Consider the following 26947-nt stretch of genomic DNA (forward strand, 5'->3'; position numbering starts at 1 on the left):
TGTCCTTCAACGCTCTCTGTAAGTGTCCTCAACACGGCCGAACTTTCTCTAACTAGTAAAAGTTTGCCTATCATTTGACTGAAAATCCTAAAGGAATCAGGAAAGTCCTGCCCTGTTCACAGTGGAATCCTGAGGGTCTAGCGGGGTGTCCAGTGAAATATACTGAATCAGCGGGGGAGCAAGTGCTGTATTGTGTGTCTGCCATCACAACTTAAGATGTGCTATTTCAGTATGGTTTTACTCACAGACAAACCCTTTGATGAAGCCTTTTCTTTCTTCATTTGTTTTTTTCATGTAGCAACGGTGAATGATGGGACCTGCCTCTCCTGCAAATATCAGCCTACGTAATCATCTATGCCTGTCTCTCTGGTTGGTTAAGCAGTCAACTCAAGGCACACCTGGATTGCATTAGGATGAAAATAATCGCCCAGTACAGATATGTCTGTTGTGTTGTGGGTCTCCACTGGATATTCAGAGGCTCATTATGACCTTGACCTCACATTAAGTCTGTACCCCTAATGGTAGGTGTGTCCAGTGGCAACTGCGTGGTTGCGAGGAGATCATGGAGAAGTGGGGGTGGAATCTGTTGAAGTGAGGCAATTCACAGTTGTTCCTCAACCCCAACCTCTCTGTTGGGGTCAGCAACAGCACAAACCACTACCATTTAGCCTGAAGCTGCTGCCTTGCTCACGAATACACGGCTGAAGAGGAAGTGTGGGGAGGAAGGAAGTGGGCATCAAAGGGTGCAGGGCTGTGAATTTTGAAGAGACCAGCCATAACGTCTTTGTCGCCACAGTGTTCCCTAGTCCCCCTCAGGGAGTTCTTTTTTGTTGTTGTTTTGCTTTAAATTTGTAGTCCACTGGGTAATATCTCTTAAAAAAAAAAAAAAAAAAAAAAAAAAAAAAAAAAAAAAGCGGTACAGCACTAAACTATCAAAGAAAGATCTGCCGGTGCCAGGTCTTAGTCCCAGTCTCTGGGTTTGAGGCTGGCCGCAGAGGCTGGGCGTTCGCAGTAGGGCGTGCGCCAGTCGGAGCCACATGGCGCCGCATCCAGGCCCCAAGCACTGTTAAATTGAGAAGCCCTGTGTCATCTCCAGGTTCCCCCTTGCTAAGCCTCCGGAGCCCCCGGCCATCCCGCGCTCTGGGGACTGGAAGGCCAGGGCCAGGACGCTTGTCCTGCGAAGCCAAGGTCCCCCAGCGCCCCCTACAGCTGCACGTGGGGGGAGAAAGAGCCAGACCCTGCGCCTCCACACCACGCCCAGGACCCCACCCAGCGGCCTGCGCCCCACGACCGCTGGAGCACCCTCACCTCCAGGCCGCGGAAACGGGGCGTGGGGCCCGGAGGGCGTGCGGTATCTCGGGCCGCCGGCGATCGCCCCGCCTGGGGCAGGCCAACTCCCGCTCCCTCCCTCTGTGTAGCTGTCCCTCCTTCCCTCTCGCCCGCCGGCGCCGGACACGCTGTGCTTCATCTCTTGGGGCGCTCTTCGCCTTGGCCAACCGTCGCATCCAGTGCAACTTTGGTGCAGTGGCCGTTTGGTGTTGAATGTTCCCCACCGAGAGCGCATGGCTGCGGAAGCGAGGCGCGGACCCGGTCCCCGAGGGGCCGCCGTCGGGGAAGCGGTGATGCTGTTGCTGTGCTTGGGGGTCCCGACCGGCCACCCCTACAACGTGGACACTGAGAGCGCCCTGCTTTACCAGGGCCCCTCCGGCACGCTCTTCGGCTATTCAGTGGTGCTGCACAGTCACGGGGCGAACCGATGGTGAGTGGAGTAGGACTCCAGCGCCCTAGCATCTAAGAGTGGCAAGAGAAAGGCGCCCCAGGGGTATCCTGCCCAGTTCAAACTTTCCTTCCTCCGGAGGAGGCAAGAGGCGAGCGCGGCTACAGCCAACTCGCTGGAGATCTGCCTGGGGAAACTTATCTTGGGGCGGCAGCGCCCGGGGTGCGTTGTGGTTCCAGGCCCTGAAGCCAAAGTCAGGGGTGTCTGGCCGGGTGCGCGGGTTGGTGGGCGGAGAAGGTGGGGAAATTGCCCCACTTCAGACACAGCTGCTGAAACCCAGAGTTGAGTAGGTGGCACCGCTCAGGTCTCAGCGCACGTGCATGGTTCTCACTTTAGGCTCGTCGTGGGGGCGCCCACTGCCAACTGGCTTGCCAATGCTTCTGTGGTCAAACCCGGGGCGATTTACAAATGCAGGATCGGAAAGAATCCAGGCCGGACATGCGAACAGCTCCAGCTGGGTGAGTTGGGTCTGGGACTAGGGGTTAGTGACCCCCTTCTCTTTTGTACCCCACTGTGGGACAAAACCTGGCAGAAGTGGAGATGCCCGTTTTTACTAGTTTCCAATTTTAACTGCGTATCACCCTTCTTTCTTAACATAAAAGTGTTTTTCTTCTTTCTGTCAATATTTTTCTCCCTTTTGCTGACAAGAAAAGTACTGAAACAAAACTATTTTGGGGAAAGTTTCTTAAACCCTCTCTTCCTCCCTGATTGTAAAATATGTTTCAAAGTCTGTCCGTATACCAAGAACAGGATCCAGCTAAGTCAAATCTTAATTTATTTCCATCTTTGACCTATCAACTTTGTTAAAGAACAGGCTAAGGGGCAGGTCAGGAATAGTAGTTGGGATTGATACCATATCCTGCCTTTTAGCTTAAGGACTTTTTTAAAAAGCTATATAGTTTTACTTAGAATATAGCATGTGAAAGAAGAGTGCAAGGAAAAATTGGCATCTGTATTTGTTAATATAGTTTACATGAGATTTAACATTAATTACTAATTTTCCTCTCCAAAAACTCATATTATGTGGATTTATCTTTTTGTACAGTCCTTCCTTAATGTCTTAAATTTGTGACAACTTGAAAAATGTGTACTGTTGGGGGAGGGGAGAAGTTTCATTTTTCAAAGGCAAAAGCAAATTTGCTGCACACTGACGCATGGGGAAAGAAAGGGGAACTAATATTAATTTAGACATATCTTGTTCCTAACACTGACACTGCTGTAGTTGTTTACCCACCCCCACCCCCAATCAATCCTGAGTTATAGTTGATATTGGTTCTACTTTACATATGAGGACTCTGACTCAGAGAGTTGCAAGTACATTTTCTAAAGTTACTAACCTAGACAGTGGCAGGTGGGACCCCCCAAGCCAAAGTCCTGTCTGCTTGGGCACAAGTCTAAGCCTTTTCATACCATGTATGCATTGTCAGTGCAAATAAAATTAAATGAAGGATCTAGTATGTTGTGTGCTGAGCTGATGGATCATCTGTAAGTGGTGCTTAAAAGGTCACAACTGGTATTTTCTCATATTTATCTGTGATATAAATGGACTTTTGAGAATAGCTAGTTACTGCATCTTTAACTTTTTATAGTAGTCTTCACTTTTTCTCAACCTGTGAAGCTAACTTCCTTCATTCACACGAATTCAAATAGTGCATGAACATAATGGAATTCTAGCTTTTAACTCTGCATCCATAAAAGTCCAGGAGTTGTCAGTAAGCATGTATGATAGACCCCAACTTATTTGTTAAAAAAACATTCGTAGACTTATACATTTGGAATGATTTTGTAAAACATAATTTTCACTGCATGAGGGATTTGTGGGTTGAAGAATTAGGGAGTGAAGCAGACAACCTTGATCTGCCAGGGGATCTTGACAAGGTCTCCAAGGGAACAATTTATTTTCTGTTGTCCTGCTATAGTCTCTGGATCCATGAAATTATAACTGCTGGTATTTAGCTCCTACTTCCTTTCCGGAAGGGTATTGAACCTATTTTTGGATGTCTGTGTTTAACTGGAAAGACCATGTAATAATATTATATAATTTTTAAATGGCTGTCAATTGAAGGAAAACCTAACTTCATTGGGCATGTAGAATGCAATGATTGACTATAGAAATAACTTCAGAGAAATGTGAACATGGTAAATATGTGACAAACATAAATTGTTTAAAGGAAGATTTGTTGGATGAATGAATAAAGGTAAAGTGAAAGTTTGAATGTCATCAACTTTATGGGTGAGAAAAATAATTAGAAATGATAAGCCAAAGTAATATTTCTGTCTTTCAAAATTTTGGTCAAGAAAAATGTATTTGCTAAGATGAAAGGCAAAAAGAATACAAGATTACTAGTCAATTAACTGGTTAAAACATGAATAGCTTTGAATACTTGTAAAAGAGTTGACCGAAGTGATTTTGCATGTAGCATTTTGAATAATACATGTTGCTGATATAAAGAAACTGTATTCAGAATAAATTCAGAAGCAAAATCTTAAGGTTACAAGAGATTGAGGCTATAATTTGGAAGAAAACACTGAAAATAATAAATTGATAACTAAAGATTCTTTAGGACTGTAAGATTTGTGGGATATGTAGTGTTTCTTATGAAGATGTTTCAAGTGTGTGTGTATGGGCATATCTATGTAAATATACACATACATGCATATATATATATTACATGAGAGGGGAAAACGCATACTACACACATAACATAGAATCTTCCATGTAAGATTGCTTCAAGTTGTCTTATGTGGAAGATTGTAATATTTAGAAAATTATGAAAGTAGTATTGAGCTAAGGCCTAATACCTGACACATAATAAACATTCAAATATATGTGTTCATTTTTTCTTAGCTCTATTGTCTACTTAAATCTTTATATGTAAGTTATCTGCAATAAGTAGGTTGAAGTTAAGAAAGAGGACCAATAAATAAACTAAACCAAAAGTTTAAGAAGTTAAATGTATAAATTAAAATGTAACAGTTGAAATGAAAACGCAGTGAAATTTTTCTCAGCTCATCAAAAATGTCGTAATAAAGATCGAATTATGACTGTTATGTCAATGAAGTGTGCTCTTCTTCCTGTGTACAATTAGCCACTTTCCTTCTCCCTAGCTACGTGAGGAGAAGGTCCTGTTTTCTCACTTCCTTGGTGCTTCCCTTCATGAACTAAAGGAAAGTGTTCTGCTTATAAAGAGGGTCTGGGCCCAGTCTTGCTCCTGGAGACTGTGTTTGAGGAGGCTGTGATGATTTCCTGTGTCCTTTTCCACTCAGGCTCTCTGCATCCTTGCTGAGTCTTCTTTGATCACAGCTGTTCCTGAATCCAGGTATTACAAATAATGACACCATTAATAGAGTTCAGCATGGTTCATCCTTGGACTACTGATATTCAAAGTTTGGTATAGTATTGGCATAATAAATATTGGTATAATAAAATACATGATTATCAAATTATACTAAAAAGATTATCTTTATTTGATTATTCAGATGATACTCTGGATCTTTCATTACTTTGGAGTTGTTGGTAATGGCATTATAGTGCACATGCACGCACACACACACACATGCACACACATATACACACACACACACCTGGATAATAGAGTTTAAAGTTACATACTTACACTGCCCAATAAAGTAACCTGTAGCCACATGTGACTACTGAGTATATGAAATATTTGCAATGAGGAGTGCAGTAAGTTTCATACTAGATTTCAAAAAGAAACTAAAAAGAAAGTATCTCACTAAATTTTAAGATACTGGTTACATGTTAACAAATATTTAAAATTAATATTGATTACATAATATTTTGGATTTATTAGACTAAATAAAAAGTTATTTCACCTATTTTCCCCTTGATAGTGTTGCTACTCTAAAATTAAAAATGACACACAGGCTTGCATTACAGTTCTATTGGACAGCTCTGTTTAAGAGAAACATAACTTCCCTGTGAAATAACACTACCTTTTAAACAGATACATTCCCAGCATTTATGAGTAAGTGAATAGGACTTTTACTTTCTTTCCCAGGTCAAGTGGTGTGGTTACTGAGCTTTAAAGCACTCTGCCTGTGCCTTTTTTTTTTTTTTTTTTTCTTACTGGATTGACCAATGATCCATTATAAGTTAGTCACTATTATCCCTCTTTGAATTTCTTTCTGGAAGTTACATTGCCTTGGCAACCCTCCTGGTTTATATTCCACAGCCTATTTGGCAGAGGTTAAGCTAATAAGCATTGCATCATTAAGCTAATGATTACCTCACCCTTACTTCTGCCCGATTTACAGGAATTATTAGCTTAATATTGAAAAGCAAACATCTCAATGTTTAATGTTCAAATATATTATTCTTGATAACTTTTCTTTTTCATTTGAAACACACTTAAAATAGAACTTATGAAGCTGAGGTTGATACACATTGGTCATTTTGAAAAATCATTCCTGAACATAGTTATGCAGAAAATCAAAACAGAGAGCTTCATTAATTAACTCTCAGGCTAATAGATAGATGTTCCCCAATTCCCCAAACTTCACCTGCCAAAGGGTGATGTTCTTTCATAATGTGAATGATTGGGCTTTCTAAAGGCATTTATTTTTTGCCTTCAATTTACTTGGTCACTGAGTAGCATTCCTAATGAGTATGAAATCTCTCTGCTTGGCAATAGTTCTGGGGTTGGATATGGTAATCCCTGTACATATGGGTAGTTTATTTGTTCAACCATTTATTAATGGGTACCTAAGGGCCAGGACCTGGGCACACAAAGGAAGCATGTTATTATAGGAAAGTGTAACAAGAAGAGCTAAGACTAACTAGAAGAACAGGTGATGTCTTCCTGAAGAATTGAGGTTCAAGTGGGGAACTGAAGAGCTGTCAGGAGTGAGGCAGAGAAAGCAGTTATGGAAAAGTGTGCCAGAGAGAGCAGTGTGCGTGATGACCCTGAGGTCTTTGAGAGTATGATACCTTTGAAGAGCTGAAAGAAAATTGTGTGCAATTGGGCTGCAGAGTGTGAAGTGAATAGTAGGTTGAAGAGGTAAGCATGAATTATTTCTGGAACAGCCTTTTACATATTAATTTATGATGCTTAAAGTTGGGCAGTGACATGATCTGATTTGTGTTTGATAAATTCTTCTAGTTGCAAGGCAATAAGGGTGTTGGAATAAGTGGCTCAAGAAGGTAGTGAGACACTTATAGGAAGATTCTGTTATAATTTAGGCTGCAAATGATAGGTAGCCACCCTATACTAAGGTCATGGGAATAGGAGTGGTAGAAAACAGTTTCTACAGATATTTAGAAGACAGATTCAACAGTCCAGGGTAATTATTGAATAAGAAAAATGAGGGAGAAGTTTTCAAAGATGTTGCCCAAGGTTTTGACTTTGGCTCTTGAATTACATAACCGTTAAGGTGCTATGTACTGAAAAGAGGTTTCATTGATCCAAGGTTCCTGTGAGACAAAGAAGTAAATGGCAGTGATTGGTTGGGTGAATGGGTCTGAGGGGCAGGAGAGAGGTCTGGACTGGCAATTCAGAGGTGAGAGTAATTAACATGGAATATATAATCAGAGCCAGGAAGGTGAATGAACTTAACCAGGAAACTCTCTAGGTGAATAGATCAAAGAGGACCAAGGTAGAGCCCTGAGGAGTCCCTGAATTTGGAAAGTGACTGGAATAGTGATGCTCAACTTGACTGCAACTGAAATTCTTCTTCTGAGCTTTAAGAATACCAATTCTAGTGGCCCCATCCCAAACTAATAAGATCTCTGGAAGCGGGACTAGGTAGGGCATCAGGTATTTTCTGAGGCCCCCAAATGATTCCAACATTCATCTGTGGTTGAAAACCACAGAAGAAGAAAGGAAAAACCTGAAAATGTCAGAGAAGAGGGAGCCAGAGACACAACACGGAAATCAGGTCAATGTCGCGTTATGGAAGTCAGAGGAGGAGTGGGTTTTGAGAAGAGGTGAGTGGTTGCTGATGTTAAAAGTTGCTAAAACATCACACAAGATAAGAACTTATGTGGTTTCTTTGGATTGAGAGGGAATCAATTTATTAATATCCTTGGTAAGACCAGTTTTAAATAGTGAAGGCAGACTGCAGAGAGTTAAGAAGTAAAATGAGAGCAAGTATCAGGGTCTCCTTTAACCGGGTTTTCCCTCGCCAGTTCAATACATTTCATCAATTATACTGTGTACTGGAAATAAAAAGTTGAACAAGATACAATTAAAGTCCTTAACTCAGTCTAGAAGACAGGAGAGGCATGTAAACAGATAATTATGAGGTAATAGGCATGATGATAGAGGCACAGTAACTAAGAAGAAATTGCTTGAATAATGAGAGCAGGCTTCCCAGAAAAGAGAAATCTGAAGAGTGGGGATAGTTATGACTGGTTTTGATGAGCACATAGTAAGAGTTCGATAAATGTGAAATGAATAGATACTCTTCTCAGATTTAGATGGGACTTTTCCGGGAGTTTCTGCCTATTTCAATATCATTCCAAGGGGTCTAGGTTTTCCTTGGGTTCCAAAGACTTTACCTACTCCCACCAGGCAATCCATAAAATAACACCGACTACCTCCCCCTAATACTCTTTGTGTCCTCGTAGTCATTAGATATGATCACTTTTGTCTGTCAATCATTATCATTTGATGTCTTATTCTACCCTTAAAACTTTGTACAGAGACAAGTCCTTCAGCAACAATAACTCCTCTTCTCAGTCTGACCCTCCATTGGTCAGGACACTTTAATGGGTCTCTCATTGATCTTATTTCCTTCACAGGTTTTTAGACCTTGCTATCTTCCTGACTTTCTGCAAGTTTTTGTTTTACATCTGTCCTACCCTGCGAATTCCAAAACCAAGCACAGCTTGTCAATGACTGACCACCCTAGCATTAAGTATAACCTGGTTTCCCTGAAACTATTTTTTTTCCTGTTTACATTTTTGTATTATTCTTGTTTCAAAGATATTCAAAGTAGTATCCATACATTTGTGGTAGCTTTTTCAAATGAATTCTCAACTCTAAGAAATTAATTGTAAACCATGGAAGTAGAGAATTTTCTTATTTTCTTTTTTTTTTTTTTTTCTTTTTGGCGGTGCTGGGGATCGAACCCAGGGCTTTGTGCTTGAGAGGCGAGCACTCTACCAACTAAGCTATATCTCCAGCCCGAGAATTTTCTCATTTTCTAATGTTGGAGATTAATGTTATAAAATTTTATTGGTATAGTGTAGGATTCCTCATATTGTCAATATCTGGGTTCTTAACAAGAAATACTAGTAGTAGATCATTGTAAGACAGTGCGGGGTAGTGGCTGATGTGAATTTTAACCCTTCCTTCCCCCACTTGTTAGCTCTGTGACCTAGGGCAAGATGGTCTCCCCTCATTAAAGCTTTCCAATCTTTAAAACTGAGGTACTGATGATAATTCCTCAGAGGGATGTTATGAAAATTAAATGTGTGTTTACATGTGTAAAACTGTGCTTGGTACATATCAAACATCAGATAAAATAATTAGAAAATAACTTTCCCTCCTTCAATTATGTTCACCAAATATATCAGTTGGAGTACATTTTTCTGCTCTAGTTATTAAAGAGTTATGTAGGTTTTCTAGAGGATTTCGAAGAAGTCTGGGAATAAGGGCCCTGGTAGAGATGCTGAACCTAAACCAAGCTCACCTGGTTTTCTAGAGTTCTGAGGCCCAGTGATCACTGAGGATCAACCCACATCTATCAAGTTGCAATCCTAAAGCATGGTGCCATTCCCTGGGTATAGTCACCTCTGCGTTGAACCCTCCTTCTGAGTAGAATAGAATAAAAATAAAAGGGTAGAGAACTGAAATACCTGGCTTTTTCAGGCCTACGGTTATATGAACTATTTTTCACACAAACCGAACATGACTATTAGCCATTGTCAGATTTGGCTTAGTCCATCTGGATTGATAATTAAATATCTGCTTTTCCAAAAGGAAAACTCTTACAAGAATGGTTTCTCATTTGGACATTTAAGGTGGAGTTTTGACTCTTGTTTGCCATGAGACTATGGAAGAAAAGGTCTTGGAAGTTTAGAACTTTTAGGTCCTGTGTCACCTTTAAAACTCCAGTATTTAACTTTTTATTACCCAAAATTATTTTTATTGCTGTGAAATTCATAAACATCACTGCTATCTTTTAGCATTGTCACCAGCTTATTTAATTAGATGTTTGAGAAAAGTACATAGACTAATAATATAATAGATTTAGTAGTAATTAGGATTTGATAGAAAAAACTAAATGAAGGAGCCAAATCAGAAGTCTGCTGTTCAAATCTCATAGCACCTTGATCGCCCTCTGCTGGCTTAATCTAAACCAATGGAATGTAGATATCCAGGACAGCAAGAAACATTTGTGATTTATTGAACACCTACTAGGTACCAGCCAGACTTGTATGTACAGGCATATTTCTGTAATCTTCATAGCCCCGAAGCGATAGGTTTTATATTATTATCAACTTTGACTTGATTTGCTCATTTTTAATCACAGACATGTTTTTTAATATTCTACTTTAAGTAGATAAAAGAATTATAAGATTATTTCACTCAGTAACTATTACTCCTTTTAAAAGCATACCTTAAATGAATGAGTTGTCATAGAACATAGAATAAGAGTCATTCATTTCTCAGAATATTTTAAATAAATTTTTAGATTGGAGGAGTTTGAAAAGCATAGTATATATCTTTCAGTGATCTAGAACTTCAACTTTTAAAAGAAAATAATTTCTGGAAGTAAGGGCTTTTGTTGTTTTTCTGAAATGTGAAATTGTGTCATGGGTTTTGAAAGATCAGATAAACTGGCACATTGTCTTAATACAGACAAAGCCAGACTGGGAGCCCCTGTCGAGTGTCGGATGGGGAAGCCACAGTACAGTGGTGTAGGCAGATAAATCAGACATAAAACTGCATCAAAAAGTCCCAGACTACCTTATGCATAAGGCATGACTGGAACTGTGAGCAGGTTATAGAAAGAAGAACTTGAGACTGCCCTTTTCCCCTTGGTCCTTATGTCCTCAGTGGAAATATCAGAATGCGAGAACTGATCACAAAGGAGGGAAAGTGTAGGACAGGATAGGGACCACTATCAGTCACATTTTTCTTGAACAATAGAGAGTTGATTTACAGACTATAGGCAGATTCATGACACTTCACACATTTTCAGGTGAAAATAAGATTTAAGAAATGAAATAAAATTCAGTTAATTCATACATCTGAAATATTTGTAGAGTTCTTGTGTATATGATTTAGAATAGTGGGAAGTAACTTAAAGGTCAACGATGTTATTTTTATTTGGCCCTTTTCCATTCATCAGTCCCATACCTTCTGGCAGATTATTCAACTTCTTTAAGCCTTGATTTTCTCATTTGTAAAAATGGATTGACAATACAGTCCTCTGGTGCTACTGTGAGAAAAAAAAATGAGCTATGTGTATGATAAGACTTCCCCAACAGACGTGCTACCTGTGTTTCTATGTTTTATGGGTGAGGATGGACGCTGTGATATATGCGCCACTTAATAATGTTTAGCTTCTTCAATAAGATAATAGTGGTAATGATATCAACATCAACTACGGCTTTCATGTTTTCTCTGCCAGGTTCTTATCCAGGCGCTTCACACATAGCTCATTTACTCCTACCACCCATGCAGAAACCTGGAGATAGGCGTCTCTGTGGGCTCCAGCTGATTCTCTGTCTTAAATCATCCTACTCATAAGTCACACTTGTTAAAGATCTTCAAACTCACACTGTTTCCCTTTAGACCGTCTGTTACTATCTTGAAAGTTAAGGAAATTATGTTTTGGAAGAGAAGTAGAGAAGAATGGTAGTAAAAGGAAAAGACGCCTTTAAAGTTCTCTTTCCATCCCTGAGAATTCAGTGACAGTTTTGCAGAAGTACACTGTCAAAAGGAATTTTTGTGGTGGTGTAAGGTATTTCAAAATTCCCTCCATCAGCAAATATACATCAAGTTCCTGACTGCTGTCTGTAAGGACACTGTCTGAGTCCTGGGAATGCTACTGTCAGCAAAGCAATCCGCCCTCTGTGGAGGCAACACCCAAGGTTGAATATCTCATCTCTCATGGTTCCTATCTCAGTTTTTTCACTTGGAGCAATGGTGGTGTGAATAACAAGAATAAAACGGGGTTGGGGGTGTGAAGAGAGCAAAAGACCAGTTACCTACCTGGTCTTGCACTAAGATTCTTTATATTCGTTTATCAAAATTACCATCTATTTACATTTACATATATATTTGCATATACTGATACAAGTCAGTTGTTGGAAATAAAAAACTGAAGTTGTAAGCATACATTTTTTTTTCTATTTTCTTTTCCAAATTGGGTGGGGGAAAAGGGAAATAGAAGGGGCTTAGTTTTTAGAATAAGGAGAATGGTTTTTATGTGGCTTTGTTATTTTAGAGTCTACTGGGAAAATGCATTGAACTGTGCTAGGAATTAGTCATTCTAGTTGTACAAAAGCATGAAAAATTATCACATGTTAATTTCTGCTGACCCCTTTTATGTTAAACCATGTAAAGTATTTTTTCAATTATGGAGCTGATTTGATTTACTGAGAGTTTAGATTAGCAATGTATGAGCTGAACTGAAAACCAGATTATAAATCATTGCCGCATGACATTTGGGTAAAATGTAGAGATAATCTGAGTTTATTTATGGTGTTCTGTCAGGGAAATTCATGAGAATTAGCTTTCCATGACAGGTCTAATAATCATCATCTTTGACCAAATTAGAAACACTGTATCTCTACATGAAGAAAGTTTGCTTCATATTTGATATTATACTTTAATATCTAGCTGAAGCTTAGGGAAACAAAAAGATAATACAATTATTTTTAAGAAGTAGTTTTGCCTTCCTGATGTTATACAATACAGGAAAAAGGCATAATCATCTATATGGCAGAATCATTGCTCAGAAACCCAACTGCACACTCCAGCTTCCTGGGAAGTGGTTTAAAAATTGTCCTGTCTGGATGTTGACCCAATCATGTCAAATCTGAGCCTCAGAGCATGGGGCCCAGGTGTTGATATTTGTTTAAAACTCCCCCAGGTGATGCTGAGGTCCAGGAGAGACTGAGAAGCACCTGGTGAGGAGGGTGGAGCCTAGAGCTCTCAGGTTTAAGGGAGAAAAGCATTTCATGATGTGAAGGTCTGAACTGTTCTGTCAAGATTTTGCAGGCACGACCACACATAAGGGGAAAATGTTCTCAGAGATTAAGAAATAGACCTTGAGCAGTAGTGGGGCCTTCTAGGTTGGTCCTTGAGCTGATCCTGTTTGGTAACTAGTACTGAAAGTGCCTCAGTACTGCCATTGCTGTTGAGGTCTCTCTGTGGTTAAAACAGTGAAAAAGGAGAGACTGCTGAATGTGAGTATATGGGTTTGATTACTTAGTGGGAGTAGTTATTTTTAAGTGAGTGTGAAAGAACAGTTGTCTCACAATTCATTGTTTTCATGAATTTTATTTCTGCCTTCATAGTCGTACTTTTGTATACGTATTTTGAGTTAACACAAAGGGAGAAAGCTTCTTCAAACCAGTCTAAGCTGTGAATTGTTTCCCATGACGGATCCCTGTGTTTTCAGCACACATATCTGGGCTGTGTGTTGGGGGTGAGATGGTGATGAACAAGATACAATTCTGGCCCACATGAATGAGGTCACTCTTTGCTAAGCCTTGGAAGTAGGCCAGAAGAGTTGTAAACAAATAAATGTGGCTAACTCCAGCAGAAAATGAAAATCCTTCTTCCTACAGGATATTAAGTTCATGGAAACTTCCTGAGTGATCACATCCTGTGTGTCTAAGGACCCTTGACCACTGAAGCTGGGAGTCATCTCTGTTATCCAAGAGTAGATTAACAGAATACAGTACATGTGACGGTTAATTACCGCAAACCAGAAATCTTATCTATGAATTAGAAGGCATCTATTGTTTGGAACCACACAGTAACAAGCACATGTAGGATCACCTCTAGTGCCATTTAACCTCACCCTTGTATTTTCCACATTCACAACCATCACATGTTTTTCTTTTTGAAAACTCTTCCGCTCTGGGGTAAATCAGCCTCACCACTGGATTCCTGGGAAAGCTTTTACTGCATTTATTCTTGGGTAAATATCTCTTTCTTGCGGCTTCTGGAAAGTTGTTCTTTTGTTCCTAAAAATCACTATTTTTAACCTAGAAATAGGTTAGGGAAGGAGAAGGGCATGAACCACACTAGAAATAAATACCCAGGACTTTATTATGAGACTCGTTCTAGAAGAGCCCAGTGATAGAGCGGCTCTTCTCCCAGAGATCTGAGGGAGACTCCTCGGCATGGAGAGAAAGTGGTTGGTGGGGGGAATGTTAAAGTGGGACAGTGTAGCAGTTAAGTGTGAGACTGAGCAGGGAGGACATTGTCTTGTCACCTGGTGGGCAAATTCAGGAGAAGGTAACACACACGATTAAATGGAAAATAGCTCAATGCAAGAGTGTCTCTAGCCTTCATTTTTAAAAAGTGCATCATATTTATACATAATAGCTGGGTTTATTTTTGACAAAATCATAAAGGTATGGCATTCAATTTACTGCATTCCCTGGTAACCTCCACTTCCCTCCTCTCTTCCCTCCCCCATTCTCCTTCCTCTACTGGTCTTTTACTCATTTGTTTTAGTGCTTTATAGATATACATAAAAGTAGAATTTACTGTGGCATACTCATACATGCACATAGTGTGATTTTGTTGAGTTCATTCCATATTTCCTCCCCTTTCCCATCCCTACTGTCTCCCTCGCAATCTTCTCCTACTCCTCTGATCTTTCCTGTAGTTTTATGGTATCAGACCCTAACCTCTTTTCCCTCATTTTGCTCTAACCTCCATGTATGAGAGAAAATATTTGACCCTTGATTTTTCTGAGTCTGACTTATTTCACTGAGCATGCTGTGTTCCAGTTTCATCCATTTAACAGGAAATGCCATAATTTTATCCTTTTTTTTTTTTTTTTGAAGGGGGTACTAGGATTGAACTCAGGGGCACTTGACCACTGAACCACATCCCCAGCCCAATTTTGTATTTTACTTAGAGACAGGGTCTCACTGAATTGCTTAGCGTCTCACTTTTGCTGAAGGTGGCTTTGAACTCACAATCCTGCCTCAGCCTCAGGAGTCTCTGGGATTATAGGTGTGTGCCACTGTGTCTGGCCATAATTTTATTCTTTATGACTGATTAAAACTATGCGTATACACCATATTTTCTTAATGCATTCATCTATTGATGGACATGGGGTCTAGACTTCATTTAAGAACTTAGGAAACAGCTCAACTAAGAAACAGATGATAATACTCTATTCTTGCATGTAAGTACTTTTTGAACTTTTTCATCAAGCAATTTGCATAGTGTTTTGTTTCCAGACTATTTGTTATTAAACTCTTGGGTGACTATCTCTAGAAGAGTAAATTTCTTTCTAGATTTTGAGTGCAGTCTCAATAACAGCATCCATTAAATATACCATATTTGTGACCTCCATCCTTAATGAAGACAATTGAGTAGAAGGAAAATTAACTGTATTGACTCTAATTTTGGAAATAATTGATATTTTCTGAGAAGGTATTCATGAATATGTTTATTGGGTTAAATAACAGGAACTTCAACTTCAGGTAGATTGAATCTATTGTTGATGATATGTCTTCGACAATAGTAAAAAAAAAAAAAAAAAGAAAGAACTGGTGATTTTAGTGAAAAGTCAAACTGAAAACTGCATTGCAATGAAAACTAAAATTTCTTTTTGCCATCTTCTCACTTCAGTTGTGTCGGTTTGGCATCAGGTAACCCCAGTAACTCCCTAGGTTAAACCACACCCTCTCAACATTGTCTTTTTTTTTTTTTTTTTTCCTGCTTCCCTCTTCCCCACCCCCACCTCCTCTCTCTTGCCTGCCTTCCTTCCTTCTGTTCCTAATTTTAACACAGAAACCTCTGTGTCCTCCTGAACCATGCTTTATGAAGGCTTGGGCTGCAGCAGGACTCCCTTCCTGTTCCAATAGCAGACATTGCTAGGCAGCCCAGTGTTCTTTTTCCAGGCTTGTTCTTAGTCTTTCTTCCATTTAATCCCTCCTGGAAGCCATTACCAATGAGTGGGAGTTTTCATTATTCTCCATGAAACCTGGCCAGAAACACAATCCACATTTCCTTCTAACAGTGTTCCTGACCATCACAACACCTGGGGCAGCCAGGGCCTCACCTGGATCCCTGACTCAGACTCTCTAGAGTAGTGACTAGGAAGCTTCCTTCAGTTCAGCTTCCTTCAGGTCAGCTGTGCTTAAAGATTGTATTTCTCCTGAATTATGTTTTGGAAGCACACAAGTGTACTCATAAATATCTTCCCATGCTTCCCTCACAAAATCTCTCCTACCCAGGAGAGTTTTGTCTTCTAAAATATTAGCCATATCTATTTAGATATTCCAAGTGTGCCCAAGATGTTGTAGGTAGGGATCAAGGTTATAGGATGAGAGAACACATTTAATGATATAGAGAAGGATATAGAGAACACATTTAATGATATAGAGAAGGATATAAAGAGTTTCGCCATAAATGTATAAAACTTGGCACCTGGTGATGGTGTTTAAAATTAAGTAAACAAACCCAAGTTCCACATCTGTATTCAAATGTACCCAAATGTATTTTTTTACCTGTTATTGGGATTGAGCACAAATGAAACAATTATCAAGAGTCAACTAAAAGGGATGCAATTAAGTCAAAGAAAAATCTAGTTCAAGTGAACACAGAAGGCTTCTGTGTTAAAATTAGGAACACAGGAAGGAAGGTAGGAGAGAGGAACAGGAGGAAAGGGAAGCAGGGAGAAAATACTGTATCTTATTCTTCCCTCAAATTACTTATTTAGAATCAGATTAATAAAGGATTCCAATAGGATCCCAGCTATAAATGAAGTCATGCTAACAAATGAAAAAGATGATCACTGAAAAAGAAGATCACTTTTTATTTACAGTTTAGAAGTACAAAGCTGCACATGCATATTTTATTTATGTTTGAGCCCCTGGCTACTCATGCATTTGCCAAAATGCCTGTTGAAGTTTTTTTTTTTCAATTTACTGCTAAGATAATCTGGTTTTCCAAGTCTTTCTATCTTTATTGAAAGCATGAGTCACATTCCACTAAATGTGAAACATAGGGCAGTTTGTTTTAAATTGCTATGCATTATTAGTATACTAATTATAGGTTCCACTTTCTGTGTGCTCAGTCATCACTTTCCAGATCCAATAAACTGTGTCTTAATTGCTGAGGACCATACAAGGAACATTTTACAAAGTGTTCTGGTAATGTTGCTTATTTCACTAGACAAATAGTTACGACTAAAATGCAAACTGTTTTCCAGGTATCAAACCCAGCAGGTGTATTTGTGCTAACTATGCTGGTTTTAAGTGGACTTCCCTCACATATCATTAAGGCTGCCTCTCCATCAGTTGGAGGTCATTTATTTTTCTTGTCCTTTCTCTCACTCACTTATTTATTTATTTAAATCCCATTTTATTTTGTAATAATTTTTCTTTCTTTTTTAAATAATAACTTTGTTTTATTTAGTTTTGGATGTGATGCTGAGGATCAAACCCAGTTCCTCACACATGCTAGGCAAGCGCTCCATCACTGAGCCACAAGCTCAGCCCCACTTACTTATTTTTTGATTAGTACTTCAAGCATATATATAAAGGTAGAATTCACTGTGGTGTGTTTATATATGAACATAGCTTGAATTTGTTAAATTCATTCTGCATTTTCTCCCTGTCTTTTCCCTCCTCCCAATTGGAGGTAATTTTTACAATTCCCTCTTGTTCGAGAGAATGATATGTTGGCAGAGTTCACTCACATTCACCCCCAAACTGTGCACTGATTATAAGACAAGAAAGAAGAAGCTGGAGGGAAAATGTTGGGGATGGGTGTCTTCATTTATTGTCTCTGCTCTTGTACAATAACATTGTTTTTAAGACAATTGATGGAAAAACTCCTATTTAAACACTAGGTAGCCCTCATGGAGAACCCTGTGGAAAGACTTGTTTGGAAGAGAGAGACAATCAGTGGTTGGGGGTTACACTTTCCAGACAGCCAGGAGATAATGGATCCATCGTGGTAGGTATTAAAACTGGCCCACTGATCAATTCTGAAATCAGATATTGTGGGTGCTGTTTTCACACCATTTGTTCTACTTTTATTTTACCAGACTTGTGGGCATAGATGGAAAAATGTATTTTACATCAAGAATGAAAATAAGCTCCCCACTGGCATTTGCTATGGAATGCCTTCTAATTTACGAACAGAACTGAGTAAGAGAATGACTCCTTGTTACCAAGGTGAGGCATGATTTTGATATCAAGTAGATAAAGAGAAATAAGGGTGCCACTTTTTTTTAAAAAAATTTTCAGATTTGGAAGTTTAGCAAGGAAGATGGAAGTCTTTGAGTTGTGTGTTTTAAACTGTTCGGAGTATTCCTTTACTTTATCCAATTGCAGGTAGCATTTGTTTTCAAAAAATGCACTTTTTGATTTTAGAAATAGAAATTCTACAGTTCAATTTGGAAAATGATGGAAGCTAATTGGTAATTGCCCACTTCTGCACTAAATTTATTTTTAATTCAGTATAAGTGATTCTAATGCCCAGCAAATATAGAATACTTTAAATCATGAAATTGCATTTTTAAAATCTGGTTAGAAAGAAAAAAGAATCGTTTCTTGCTTTACCTCTAGCTTCCAGCAGTCATCAAAAGAATTCAAAGTATAAGTGTAAGAATTTCTTTCTCACTCACCGTTTCTTTTTTTTTGTTTTTCCTCCATATGTATTCCTTGAGACAGTAGGAGAAAGATCTTTCCCATGGGATTTCTATCTTATAGGTATTTTTACATACAGAACTAGGATATAAACACAACTGTGGGGCACAAAGTGAGGAGTGAATGTCAACAAACCATTTAAAATGATATCTGCAGGTGCCAGACTAGCTTAGTCGGTAGAGCATGAGACTCTTAAAATGATATTTGCAACAAAACTAAAACTCTAAAAATACATCTTTACAAAACCAAGAAATACCTATGAATGCTAATTTCCAATTTTTCTAACTAAATAAACAAAACCAAAAATTGCATCTAAAGAAAATTGATATTAACTGGCAGAACTTATTAGGCCAAGTACTTATTTCAGTTATTGATTCTGATAATATTTGGAATCTTCTTCCTGGAATTTGATATCATGTAGAACTTCATATTATAAATATTTCTATTGTACTTATGGATACAATAAAATAAAAGGTAAATATTCTCTATTGTACAACTCAGTCTAAGTTTCTATATGTTTATTATCCTCTGATGTCTGTTATGATTTATACTTTTAAACATGCTGCATCTTCTGCCCTTGAAGAGGAAGCACAGGGAGATAGGTTTCTATTGCCATTTCATGGTGATATTTTGAAGATTATTAAAAGGGTTATGAGATTTTTAAATTAACTACTATTAGTTTTAATGAGATAGTATGCAATACAGAATTTAAAAGGTATATTTCCAAGAAAAAATTATAGAGGATTATATTTTTATTTTAAAATGTAATACTGAATTGTTTTGTCTCTCATTTTAGATTATGTAAAAAAATTTGGAGAAAATTTTGCATCATGTCAAGCTGGAATATCTAGTTTTTATGCAGAGGTAATAATTTAAAAATTACCTATTATGAATGATTACTTATAGATCCTTAATTCTTCTGAAAGTTTGAGGAATGTAAGACTTTGAAGTAAAAATTGTGTAACATCTAAATAATGTCTCTTAAATTTATGAGTATTACAAATTGATTTTTGCTGCTCAATATTTTGAGGAAATAGATGAATATAACACAAAAACCAATTAGAATCCACAGTAAAGAATATTAATTTCTCTTAGAATTTAATGGAAATCAAAAGTAGCAATAGTTATTTGTTTTGTTCACTTAGGTATTAAAAGTATCCACATATTTAAATACTAGTTAAGAGGGAAAGAAGTGTGATTACAGGTTTTTCTTTAAAATGATAATTAGAAAATTTAAGAGTTTAATATTGTCCTCTTAAATCAGATATATACCCAAACTCTTATTTTCCTTCTAAAACTTGAGGGTATTCCATGATAGGTCAGAGTTGTATTTCACCCTCAACTCTCCCAGTTTCTCTTAAAATCCATTATGAATTCACGAATGTTTTCTGACTCTGTGGAGACCCAAGTTTTGGGCTAGCAATTTATAGAAATGTTAGCTATTTAAAATGCTTATACTGCTTTCTTTCATTTATATGTAAATTGACTTTTTAAAGTTCAGGATTGTTTGTGAAATCTAGAAATATGTTATATCAATTTGATCACTGCGTGTTTCATACTGTGCCAGACAAGGTCCTCCTTCCTTCTGTTGGAATTTGAATTCCTGTTTATAATATGTCCCAAACTCCAGTGGACCCTATTTCCTAAGCCAACATTGTGAAGGAAATCATCAGTGTTCTTTTGCAAATTGAAATAAATTAAGTCTGCTTTTATTCGCTGGCAGCACATGATTTTCTTCGTAATGAGCACAAATGAATTGTTTGATTTTCTTTAGCAGAAACCACATTACCTTTCTCTCCAAAGCTTACTTTAGTGTTCGGTGATTCTACCTTTGATTTTTAAAACCCACTGATAAATGTGAAGTAAGAGTTTCAGAGTTTCTTCTCTGAAATTCTTTTAGGTGGAAGTTTGTTAGCTTTTTTGATTTTCTTCTGATATTTTTCATAAAATGTTCATATTTCAGAAATTTGTTCTAAAAATATATTCTCTTCACTCTTAAAATGTGTATCTGGAGGAGGTTTTGGGTGGTAACATTTAACTTTTAAGTGATGATAAATTGTTTTTTTTTCTTATAGGATTTAATTGTGATGGGAGCCCCAGGATCATCTTATTGGACTGGCTCTCTTTTTATCTACAATATAACTACAAATAAATACAAGGCATTTTTAGACAAAGACAATCAAGTAAAATTTGGAAGTTATTTAGGTACTGTGAAAATTGACAAACTCTATCTATACCTTAAGTTTCTAGTAATTTCAAATAAGGAAAATTGTTCAGAAACTCTTTTAAGGATATGATTTATGAAACTTTAGTTAACTTAATATTTTATATTAACATTTGTGACTTCAGTTGTCACATTAGAGTTCTTAGACTACAACTCCTGGCTCTAGTCTAAGTGACTCCGCAATTCAATTTGGAAACAGACTTGTACTGTTATGAGATAAAGTGATCAGAAAGATGGTTCTGCTGAGTGCACACTGTGTCCCAGAAACATTTTGTAAGACCTATACCTGAGTAAACTCACGTAAACGCAACTATGAAAATGTGAAAACAGTTCCTTGAAAGACCAAATGAAAGCCAATGGTATTGTCACCCGTGTTTTGGATAAGGGGTGACATCATGAAGCATCATCTAAAAACTGCTCTTTAACCTTTGCCTTACATGAGTTCTTAGATATTTCCCAGAAATTAACTATTTTTATCATTGTGCCCCCCTCATTATTATTTCATCAGTTAGTGGTATGACAGTTTATCATCTATATTTCTGTAGAAACAGAAAATGTTCTGATGTTAACAAATGTTTTTCCTGTAGTTTCTCAGAAAATAGATTTGCTTAAACTGTATATGCTTCAAATTTGAGCAGTTTATACTTGAAAATAATTACAATAAAACAAGCAGTAACTTTCCCACTCAAATAGGAGTTCACTGACAATTTGACATTTTCTTTTGACTGAAGTATATCATGAAGTATTATAAGAAATGCAATTTGATATTATGCCTTTTATCACATAAAAATATTTTACCTTTAGTATATAAATCCATCACAGTAGGGAGATTTCATGGCAAAAACTGAAATTTAGGAAGATTTTTATTCAAACTTAAAATGTTTTATATACTCTCCAGTATTTCAGCTATAATCCTAGAAGCTGATCTCTGATTTTATACAGAGACTAACAAACCAAATATGAAAATACTATTTTCAACTTCTAGGACTTGGAAATACAAACTGCATTGTTAGTTTCATAACACATATATCAAAACTGCTTAAAACATTTATTTAAAATGACAGCTTCCAGTATTATGCTAAGCCTTCTTAATGCTCTACTTAATGTAGTTGTTTTGAATTCAGTCTCATTTAATTCTCCAATCACAATTAGGGTATATTTAAACCACAGTAAATGATGATCCTCTTACTTTCTCCCCTTTCTTGAAGGATACTCGGTTGGAGCTGGTCACTTTCGGAGTCGGCATACTACTGAGGTAGTTGGAGGAGCCCCTCAACATGAGCAGATTGGTAAAGTAAGATTTCCATTTCTATCTTTATTTCTTTACAAAGCTACAGCTGAATTGTGTGAGACAATATACTATTAAGCGAAGAACTGTAAAACTTCTCAGGAATGAAAGATTAGAAATGATTAACAGTATATTGTATTAGTGGGATTTGGGAAAGAGTTATGGTTTTAGAAGAAATACAGCAGAAAATCTTTCAGAAAAATTATATAAGTTTAATGAGACTTTTCTTATAAGTAAATAGTTTGTAATATAAAATTCTTGAAAACTGTCCAGGGAATACATTTACTGGTTAACATTTATCAAAAAGAAATGGAGTCAGCTACCTGTTCTATGGTAAGACTAGAAAGAAGAAAATGTTATTTTGGTTCTCATTTTTGCTTCATAACTATGTGAATATTGCTCATCCAGCTTTTTGGAGCCTTATTTTTGAACAGTGAGGTAAAGATACTTCCTGTACCCTCTAGGGGACTAGTAAGATAATTTCTGAGAGGATCATTTTTGTAAGTGAGGCATATTAATGTGAAAGTGGACTTCTAAAACTTTATTGTCACTAAAATGTTGTTATAACAATTTTAATACATTTTTTTTTATCTTTGAACAACTACATGTTATGAGAACTGCTCTCTGATCACAGAGGAATAAGTTTTTTTTTTTTTAAGAAACTTTGATGTTAACATAAACTTTCCTAATTCTTTCTCCAATTGCAGGCATATATATTCAGCATTGATGCAAAAGAACTACATATCTTACATGAAATGAAAGGTAAAAAGGTAATATATCTCTACCTTTGGTATTCCAGGGGCTTTTGTAAGTACCTGCTTTATCTCAGTGACTGGGTATGGTTTACTTTGAGACAGCTTGGCTCATATTTTGGAGCGTCTGTCTGTGCTGTGGACCTCAATGCAGATGGCTTCTCAGACCTCCTCGTGGGAGCACCAATGCAGAGTGTCATCAGGGAAGAAGGAAGAGTGTTCGTATACCTCAACTCTGGTTTGGTATGTCTGATTGCCCACAACTAGAAGCCTCTTGGGAATTATCACTGAAACTGAAACTCTTCTTGTTCCAAGATTTTAAGATTGTGGATTCTTAGCCTAATTTTATTGACAAAAGTAAATTCTAATATACTGATGCTGTCTAAAACAGAAATGGGACATGGTGCTGAACGGGTGACTAATTCATTTGGATACCCCAAAATATGACATAATTTGGTATGAAATTTTTACATTCACAGTGAACACACTGTAGTACTTGGAATTTCATTTAGTTTTATTTTTGACACAAATCTAATTCAAAAGAATGATTTTTATTTTTATTTTATTTTTTAATTCTTTTTTTATTGTAAACAAATGGGGTACAACTTGTTTCTCTGGTTGTACATGAAGTAGAGGCTTACCATTTGTGTAATCATACATTTACTTAGAGTAATGGTGTTTGATTCATTCTGTTATTTATATAGCCTTCAGAATGTGGATTTTTAAATAGTTCTATAGCTAAGGTTTTTTTAATTCAATATATTATAAAATATTACTGGAAACAGAAGATAAAGAATTAAAAGTTCTCCATTTCTTGATTCAAAAACAAATAGAAATAAGATGTTTTGATACAATGTAAATGCACAATGCATGTAGATAATATTATTGATAAGAATTTGAAATTGACATGATTTATTCCAAAGTGGAGATATTATTTTAATAGGTGATTGGTGACTATGGTTAAATTTTAAATCATAGGCAGTGTGTTAGAATAGAAACTGTTGACTTGATGTTTCATTTTAAAGAGTACTGCTGGTCTTATCTTGCCAGCTTTGCTTCTTGACATTAAATCAAAACAAAGAATTGATAGGGCCTTAATGGGATCTTCTTGGCCTGTTGCTTTGATTTGAAAACAAGCACAGGCTTGTGAGAAAATTGGTTCATTTCTTAGGGCACATTGTCTTTCAGTCAGGATTCAAAAAAGTAAAATCAGTTTCAAGAAGGTACTTGTACCCTTGTTTAATCAATGGTTTCACAGCACTTAATAAGTTCCTATTCTAAGCATAGACTGAGCTCTGTATAATTTGAAAGCAGACACTCTAGCCTTATAAAGTTGGGAGAATCTCAGAACTCTAAATACAGAGTACGGACATGATGCACAGGGATTTCATAGGCTGTGTTTAAACCTAAATTTAATAGTAAAGACATCCCATGTACACAGTGGTCATTAGAACTCATTGACTCTGACAATTTTTCTTCCATAGACATTTTACATATCCAGAAATGGTCTTCCTTATGCCCAGTACATGTTCATGCTGCAAATATCTCTCTTTATAACTATTTGAGGAGAATTTAAACACTAGCTCAATATTCCTAAAACAAAGTAGCATAGGAACTCTTTTCCCATTGAGATTTTAAATAAACTCAGTATGAAAAATAAAATCAGAGCTTTTTTCCTTAGAGAGCAAGGGAGGAGCTCTGCCCACTGGGCTACCCTCTTACCTGGAGGTCCCACTGCTGAACACTGGGATTAGTTTAGTAATTGGATTTGACTTTTAAATCCTCTGGTGTAAATGAGCCTTCCTTTGTTACCATCTATCCTCCTTTTTCTTTGTCTGAAGTGGCAATAACCAGTAAGTAGCATAATATATTTATTTATCTGGTTTGCTATTGTCTGTTCACTGGAGTATAGACATTATGTGGAGAGGATTTGTCTGTCTTTATTTATGGCTGTTTCCTCAGAGTCTGGAAGAGTCCTGGTCAAGTAGGTGCTCCAAAATTATTTTTGAATGAACTGGAGAAAGAATGATACTTGAATGACTCTGGCTTCCACCAGCTTCTACTAAAATAGCTCTTGGGTGTCTCCAGAGAACTCTTGGTCCCTGCTGTCTGTGATTGGAGAATACTTAAGGATTACAGTTGTTTCAGAACTGCATTGTCTTTTGTCTGTACCTTACCTGTCCTCCCTGGAGCCCCCTCTCCTTTCTCTCCCTTCTCTGTAACTTAACATTCCCAGGAGCAAACAGTTTCATCCCTCACTCCTCTGATTTAATCACTCACTGCTTTGATGTCATCCATTGCATCTATAGAGATGATTCCATCCTCTTGGTTCATTTAGAATACAATAAATGACATTTATGTCTGGAATATAACAAAGACCTTGAAAAGAGCTGAGAATAATCTTAATCCTGATGCCAGGACCACAGGATCTGATGAGAACATTAAATGTTAGATAAACTGAGTTGAATGCAACATGGTAAATGGCAGGTTGTAAGTACAAACAAGGTGGAACAAGTGATTCCCTGGGCTTCACAGAGGAAGTAATATTTGAGCAAGACAAGGAAAGGAATTTTTCACTTAGAAACTGAAAGGTGAAGGACACATCACAAGGGGAAGATTACATGTGCTTAGGGAATGACTAATAGATTTGTTTGAGAAGAGGAAAGGATTTATGATGAGTGGTGCATTTTTTTTTTCCTTGAACACAAGGGACTGAGATGATCAGAGTTTGCAAGAGGACTAGTAGCTGTTATTGCAACAGCTCATTATTACAACATTATTACATGTGTTACTGTAATAACTCATTTTCAAAATTCAGAGACATCAATTGACCAATCCATGCTCCATCGCTGCTGGGATAAGGTTCCAAAGGTCAACTTGAACCATGTACTTGGAAATCTTCCAGTGGCTTCCTATCATTTGCTACTCTAAGAGTGAATTTTCCTACATAATCAAATTTCTATACTGTCAGGTTGAAATCTGACTTTTTTTGTCTCATTCATTATACTGTTCATTAACCATTCGTTATAGCCAAGTCCTTTGGAATTTGGGTTTTACTGATATTTTTTTCTGAATATCAAATTTATGCCTTTATATGGATAGATACCTTGCTTGCCATTATTTTTATGAAATCTCTTCTTTCCTTTCTGCTCATTATTAACATTCTGTGCTCACTTCAATTAAGTGCTTTTTCTTGGCTTCTTGCTATTGCAAAGCAGTTTGTACTTCCAAGTCATTTACATGCTGTGCTAAGCCCTCCCTATAACTGTGAGCTTCTTAGGAAGAGACAGTTTTATACACACACTGCTTGTCCTCTTTCACCTGTTCACTCTGCACAGTGCATTGCCTTTAGTAAGAGTTCAATAAATATTTGTTAAATTGAATTATCAAAATGATTATTGAATTTCCAAAGCTAGGGATCATGAGTTTGACAATTTTTTTTATGTCCTCTGAGCTCTAATCATACTATTATATGTGTTGACATACTCAATAAATATTTATTGAATTGAACTGAGATGTGTGTACTAAAGCTCAGTCTGTAGTTTGTCCAACTTGTTTGACACATTAGGAAAAAATCCATATCCAATTACAGCAGTAAATCATGTGTAAAGTTGTCAGGGAGTGTTACGATGACACCTTTCTCTCCCTTCCTATCTAGGGAGCAGTAATGAATGAAATGGAAACAGTGCTCATTGGGAGTGACAAATATGCTTCAAGATTTGGGGAATCCATAGTTAATCTTGGCGACATTGATAATGATGGATTTGAAGGTAATTAAAAGTATCTAATTTGGTATTTGATTTCCACTTTTCAAATGGTTCATGAAATGGAATATGATTAAAGTATTGTAGTGTTTGCCTTCCTACTGAAAAATGGAGCCAGATTGGTATGCTAAGTTTTTTCTTTTCCTTCTTAGTATTTCATCTGACCTCTTCTCAATTGTCAGTTATTGATCTTTACCATTAACAATGATGATATATCATGCTAAGTGAAATAAGCCAATCCCAGAAAAACAAAGGCCAAATGTTTTCCCTAATAAGAGGGGGTGGGGGTTAAAGAAGAAAGGAGGAACTTTAGA

The 26947-nt window shown here is 37.2% G+C and overlaps 1 protein-coding gene across 1 annotated transcript in view; it reads left to right on the top strand.

The window, feature by feature from the left end:
• Positions 1-955: 955 nt before the first annotated feature.
• The window catches only part of Itga4 (integrin subunit alpha 4), a 75168-nt gene continuing 49176 nt past the window's right edge, over positions 956-26947 (top strand). Inside the window, 10 exon segments of the mRNA XM_047544793.1 lie at positions 956-1759; positions 2114-2235; positions 17804-17910; positions 18002-18131; positions 19402-19469; positions 20681-20810; positions 22038-22123; positions 22825-22887; positions 22975-23112; positions 26528-26639. Coding sequence (XP_047400749.1) covers positions 1563-1759; positions 2114-2235; positions 17804-17910; positions 18002-18131; positions 19402-19469; positions 20681-20810; positions 22038-22123; positions 22825-22887; positions 22975-23112; positions 26528-26639 — 1153 coding nt within the window. The 5' untranslated portion in view covers positions 956-1562.

This window comes from Sciurus carolinensis, chromosome 3 (assembly GCF_902686445.1).
Source record: "Sciurus carolinensis chromosome 3, mSciCar1.2, whole genome shotgun sequence".
NCBI classification, from domain to species: domain Eukaryota; kingdom Metazoa; phylum Chordata; class Mammalia; order Rodentia; family Sciuridae; genus Sciurus; species Sciurus carolinensis.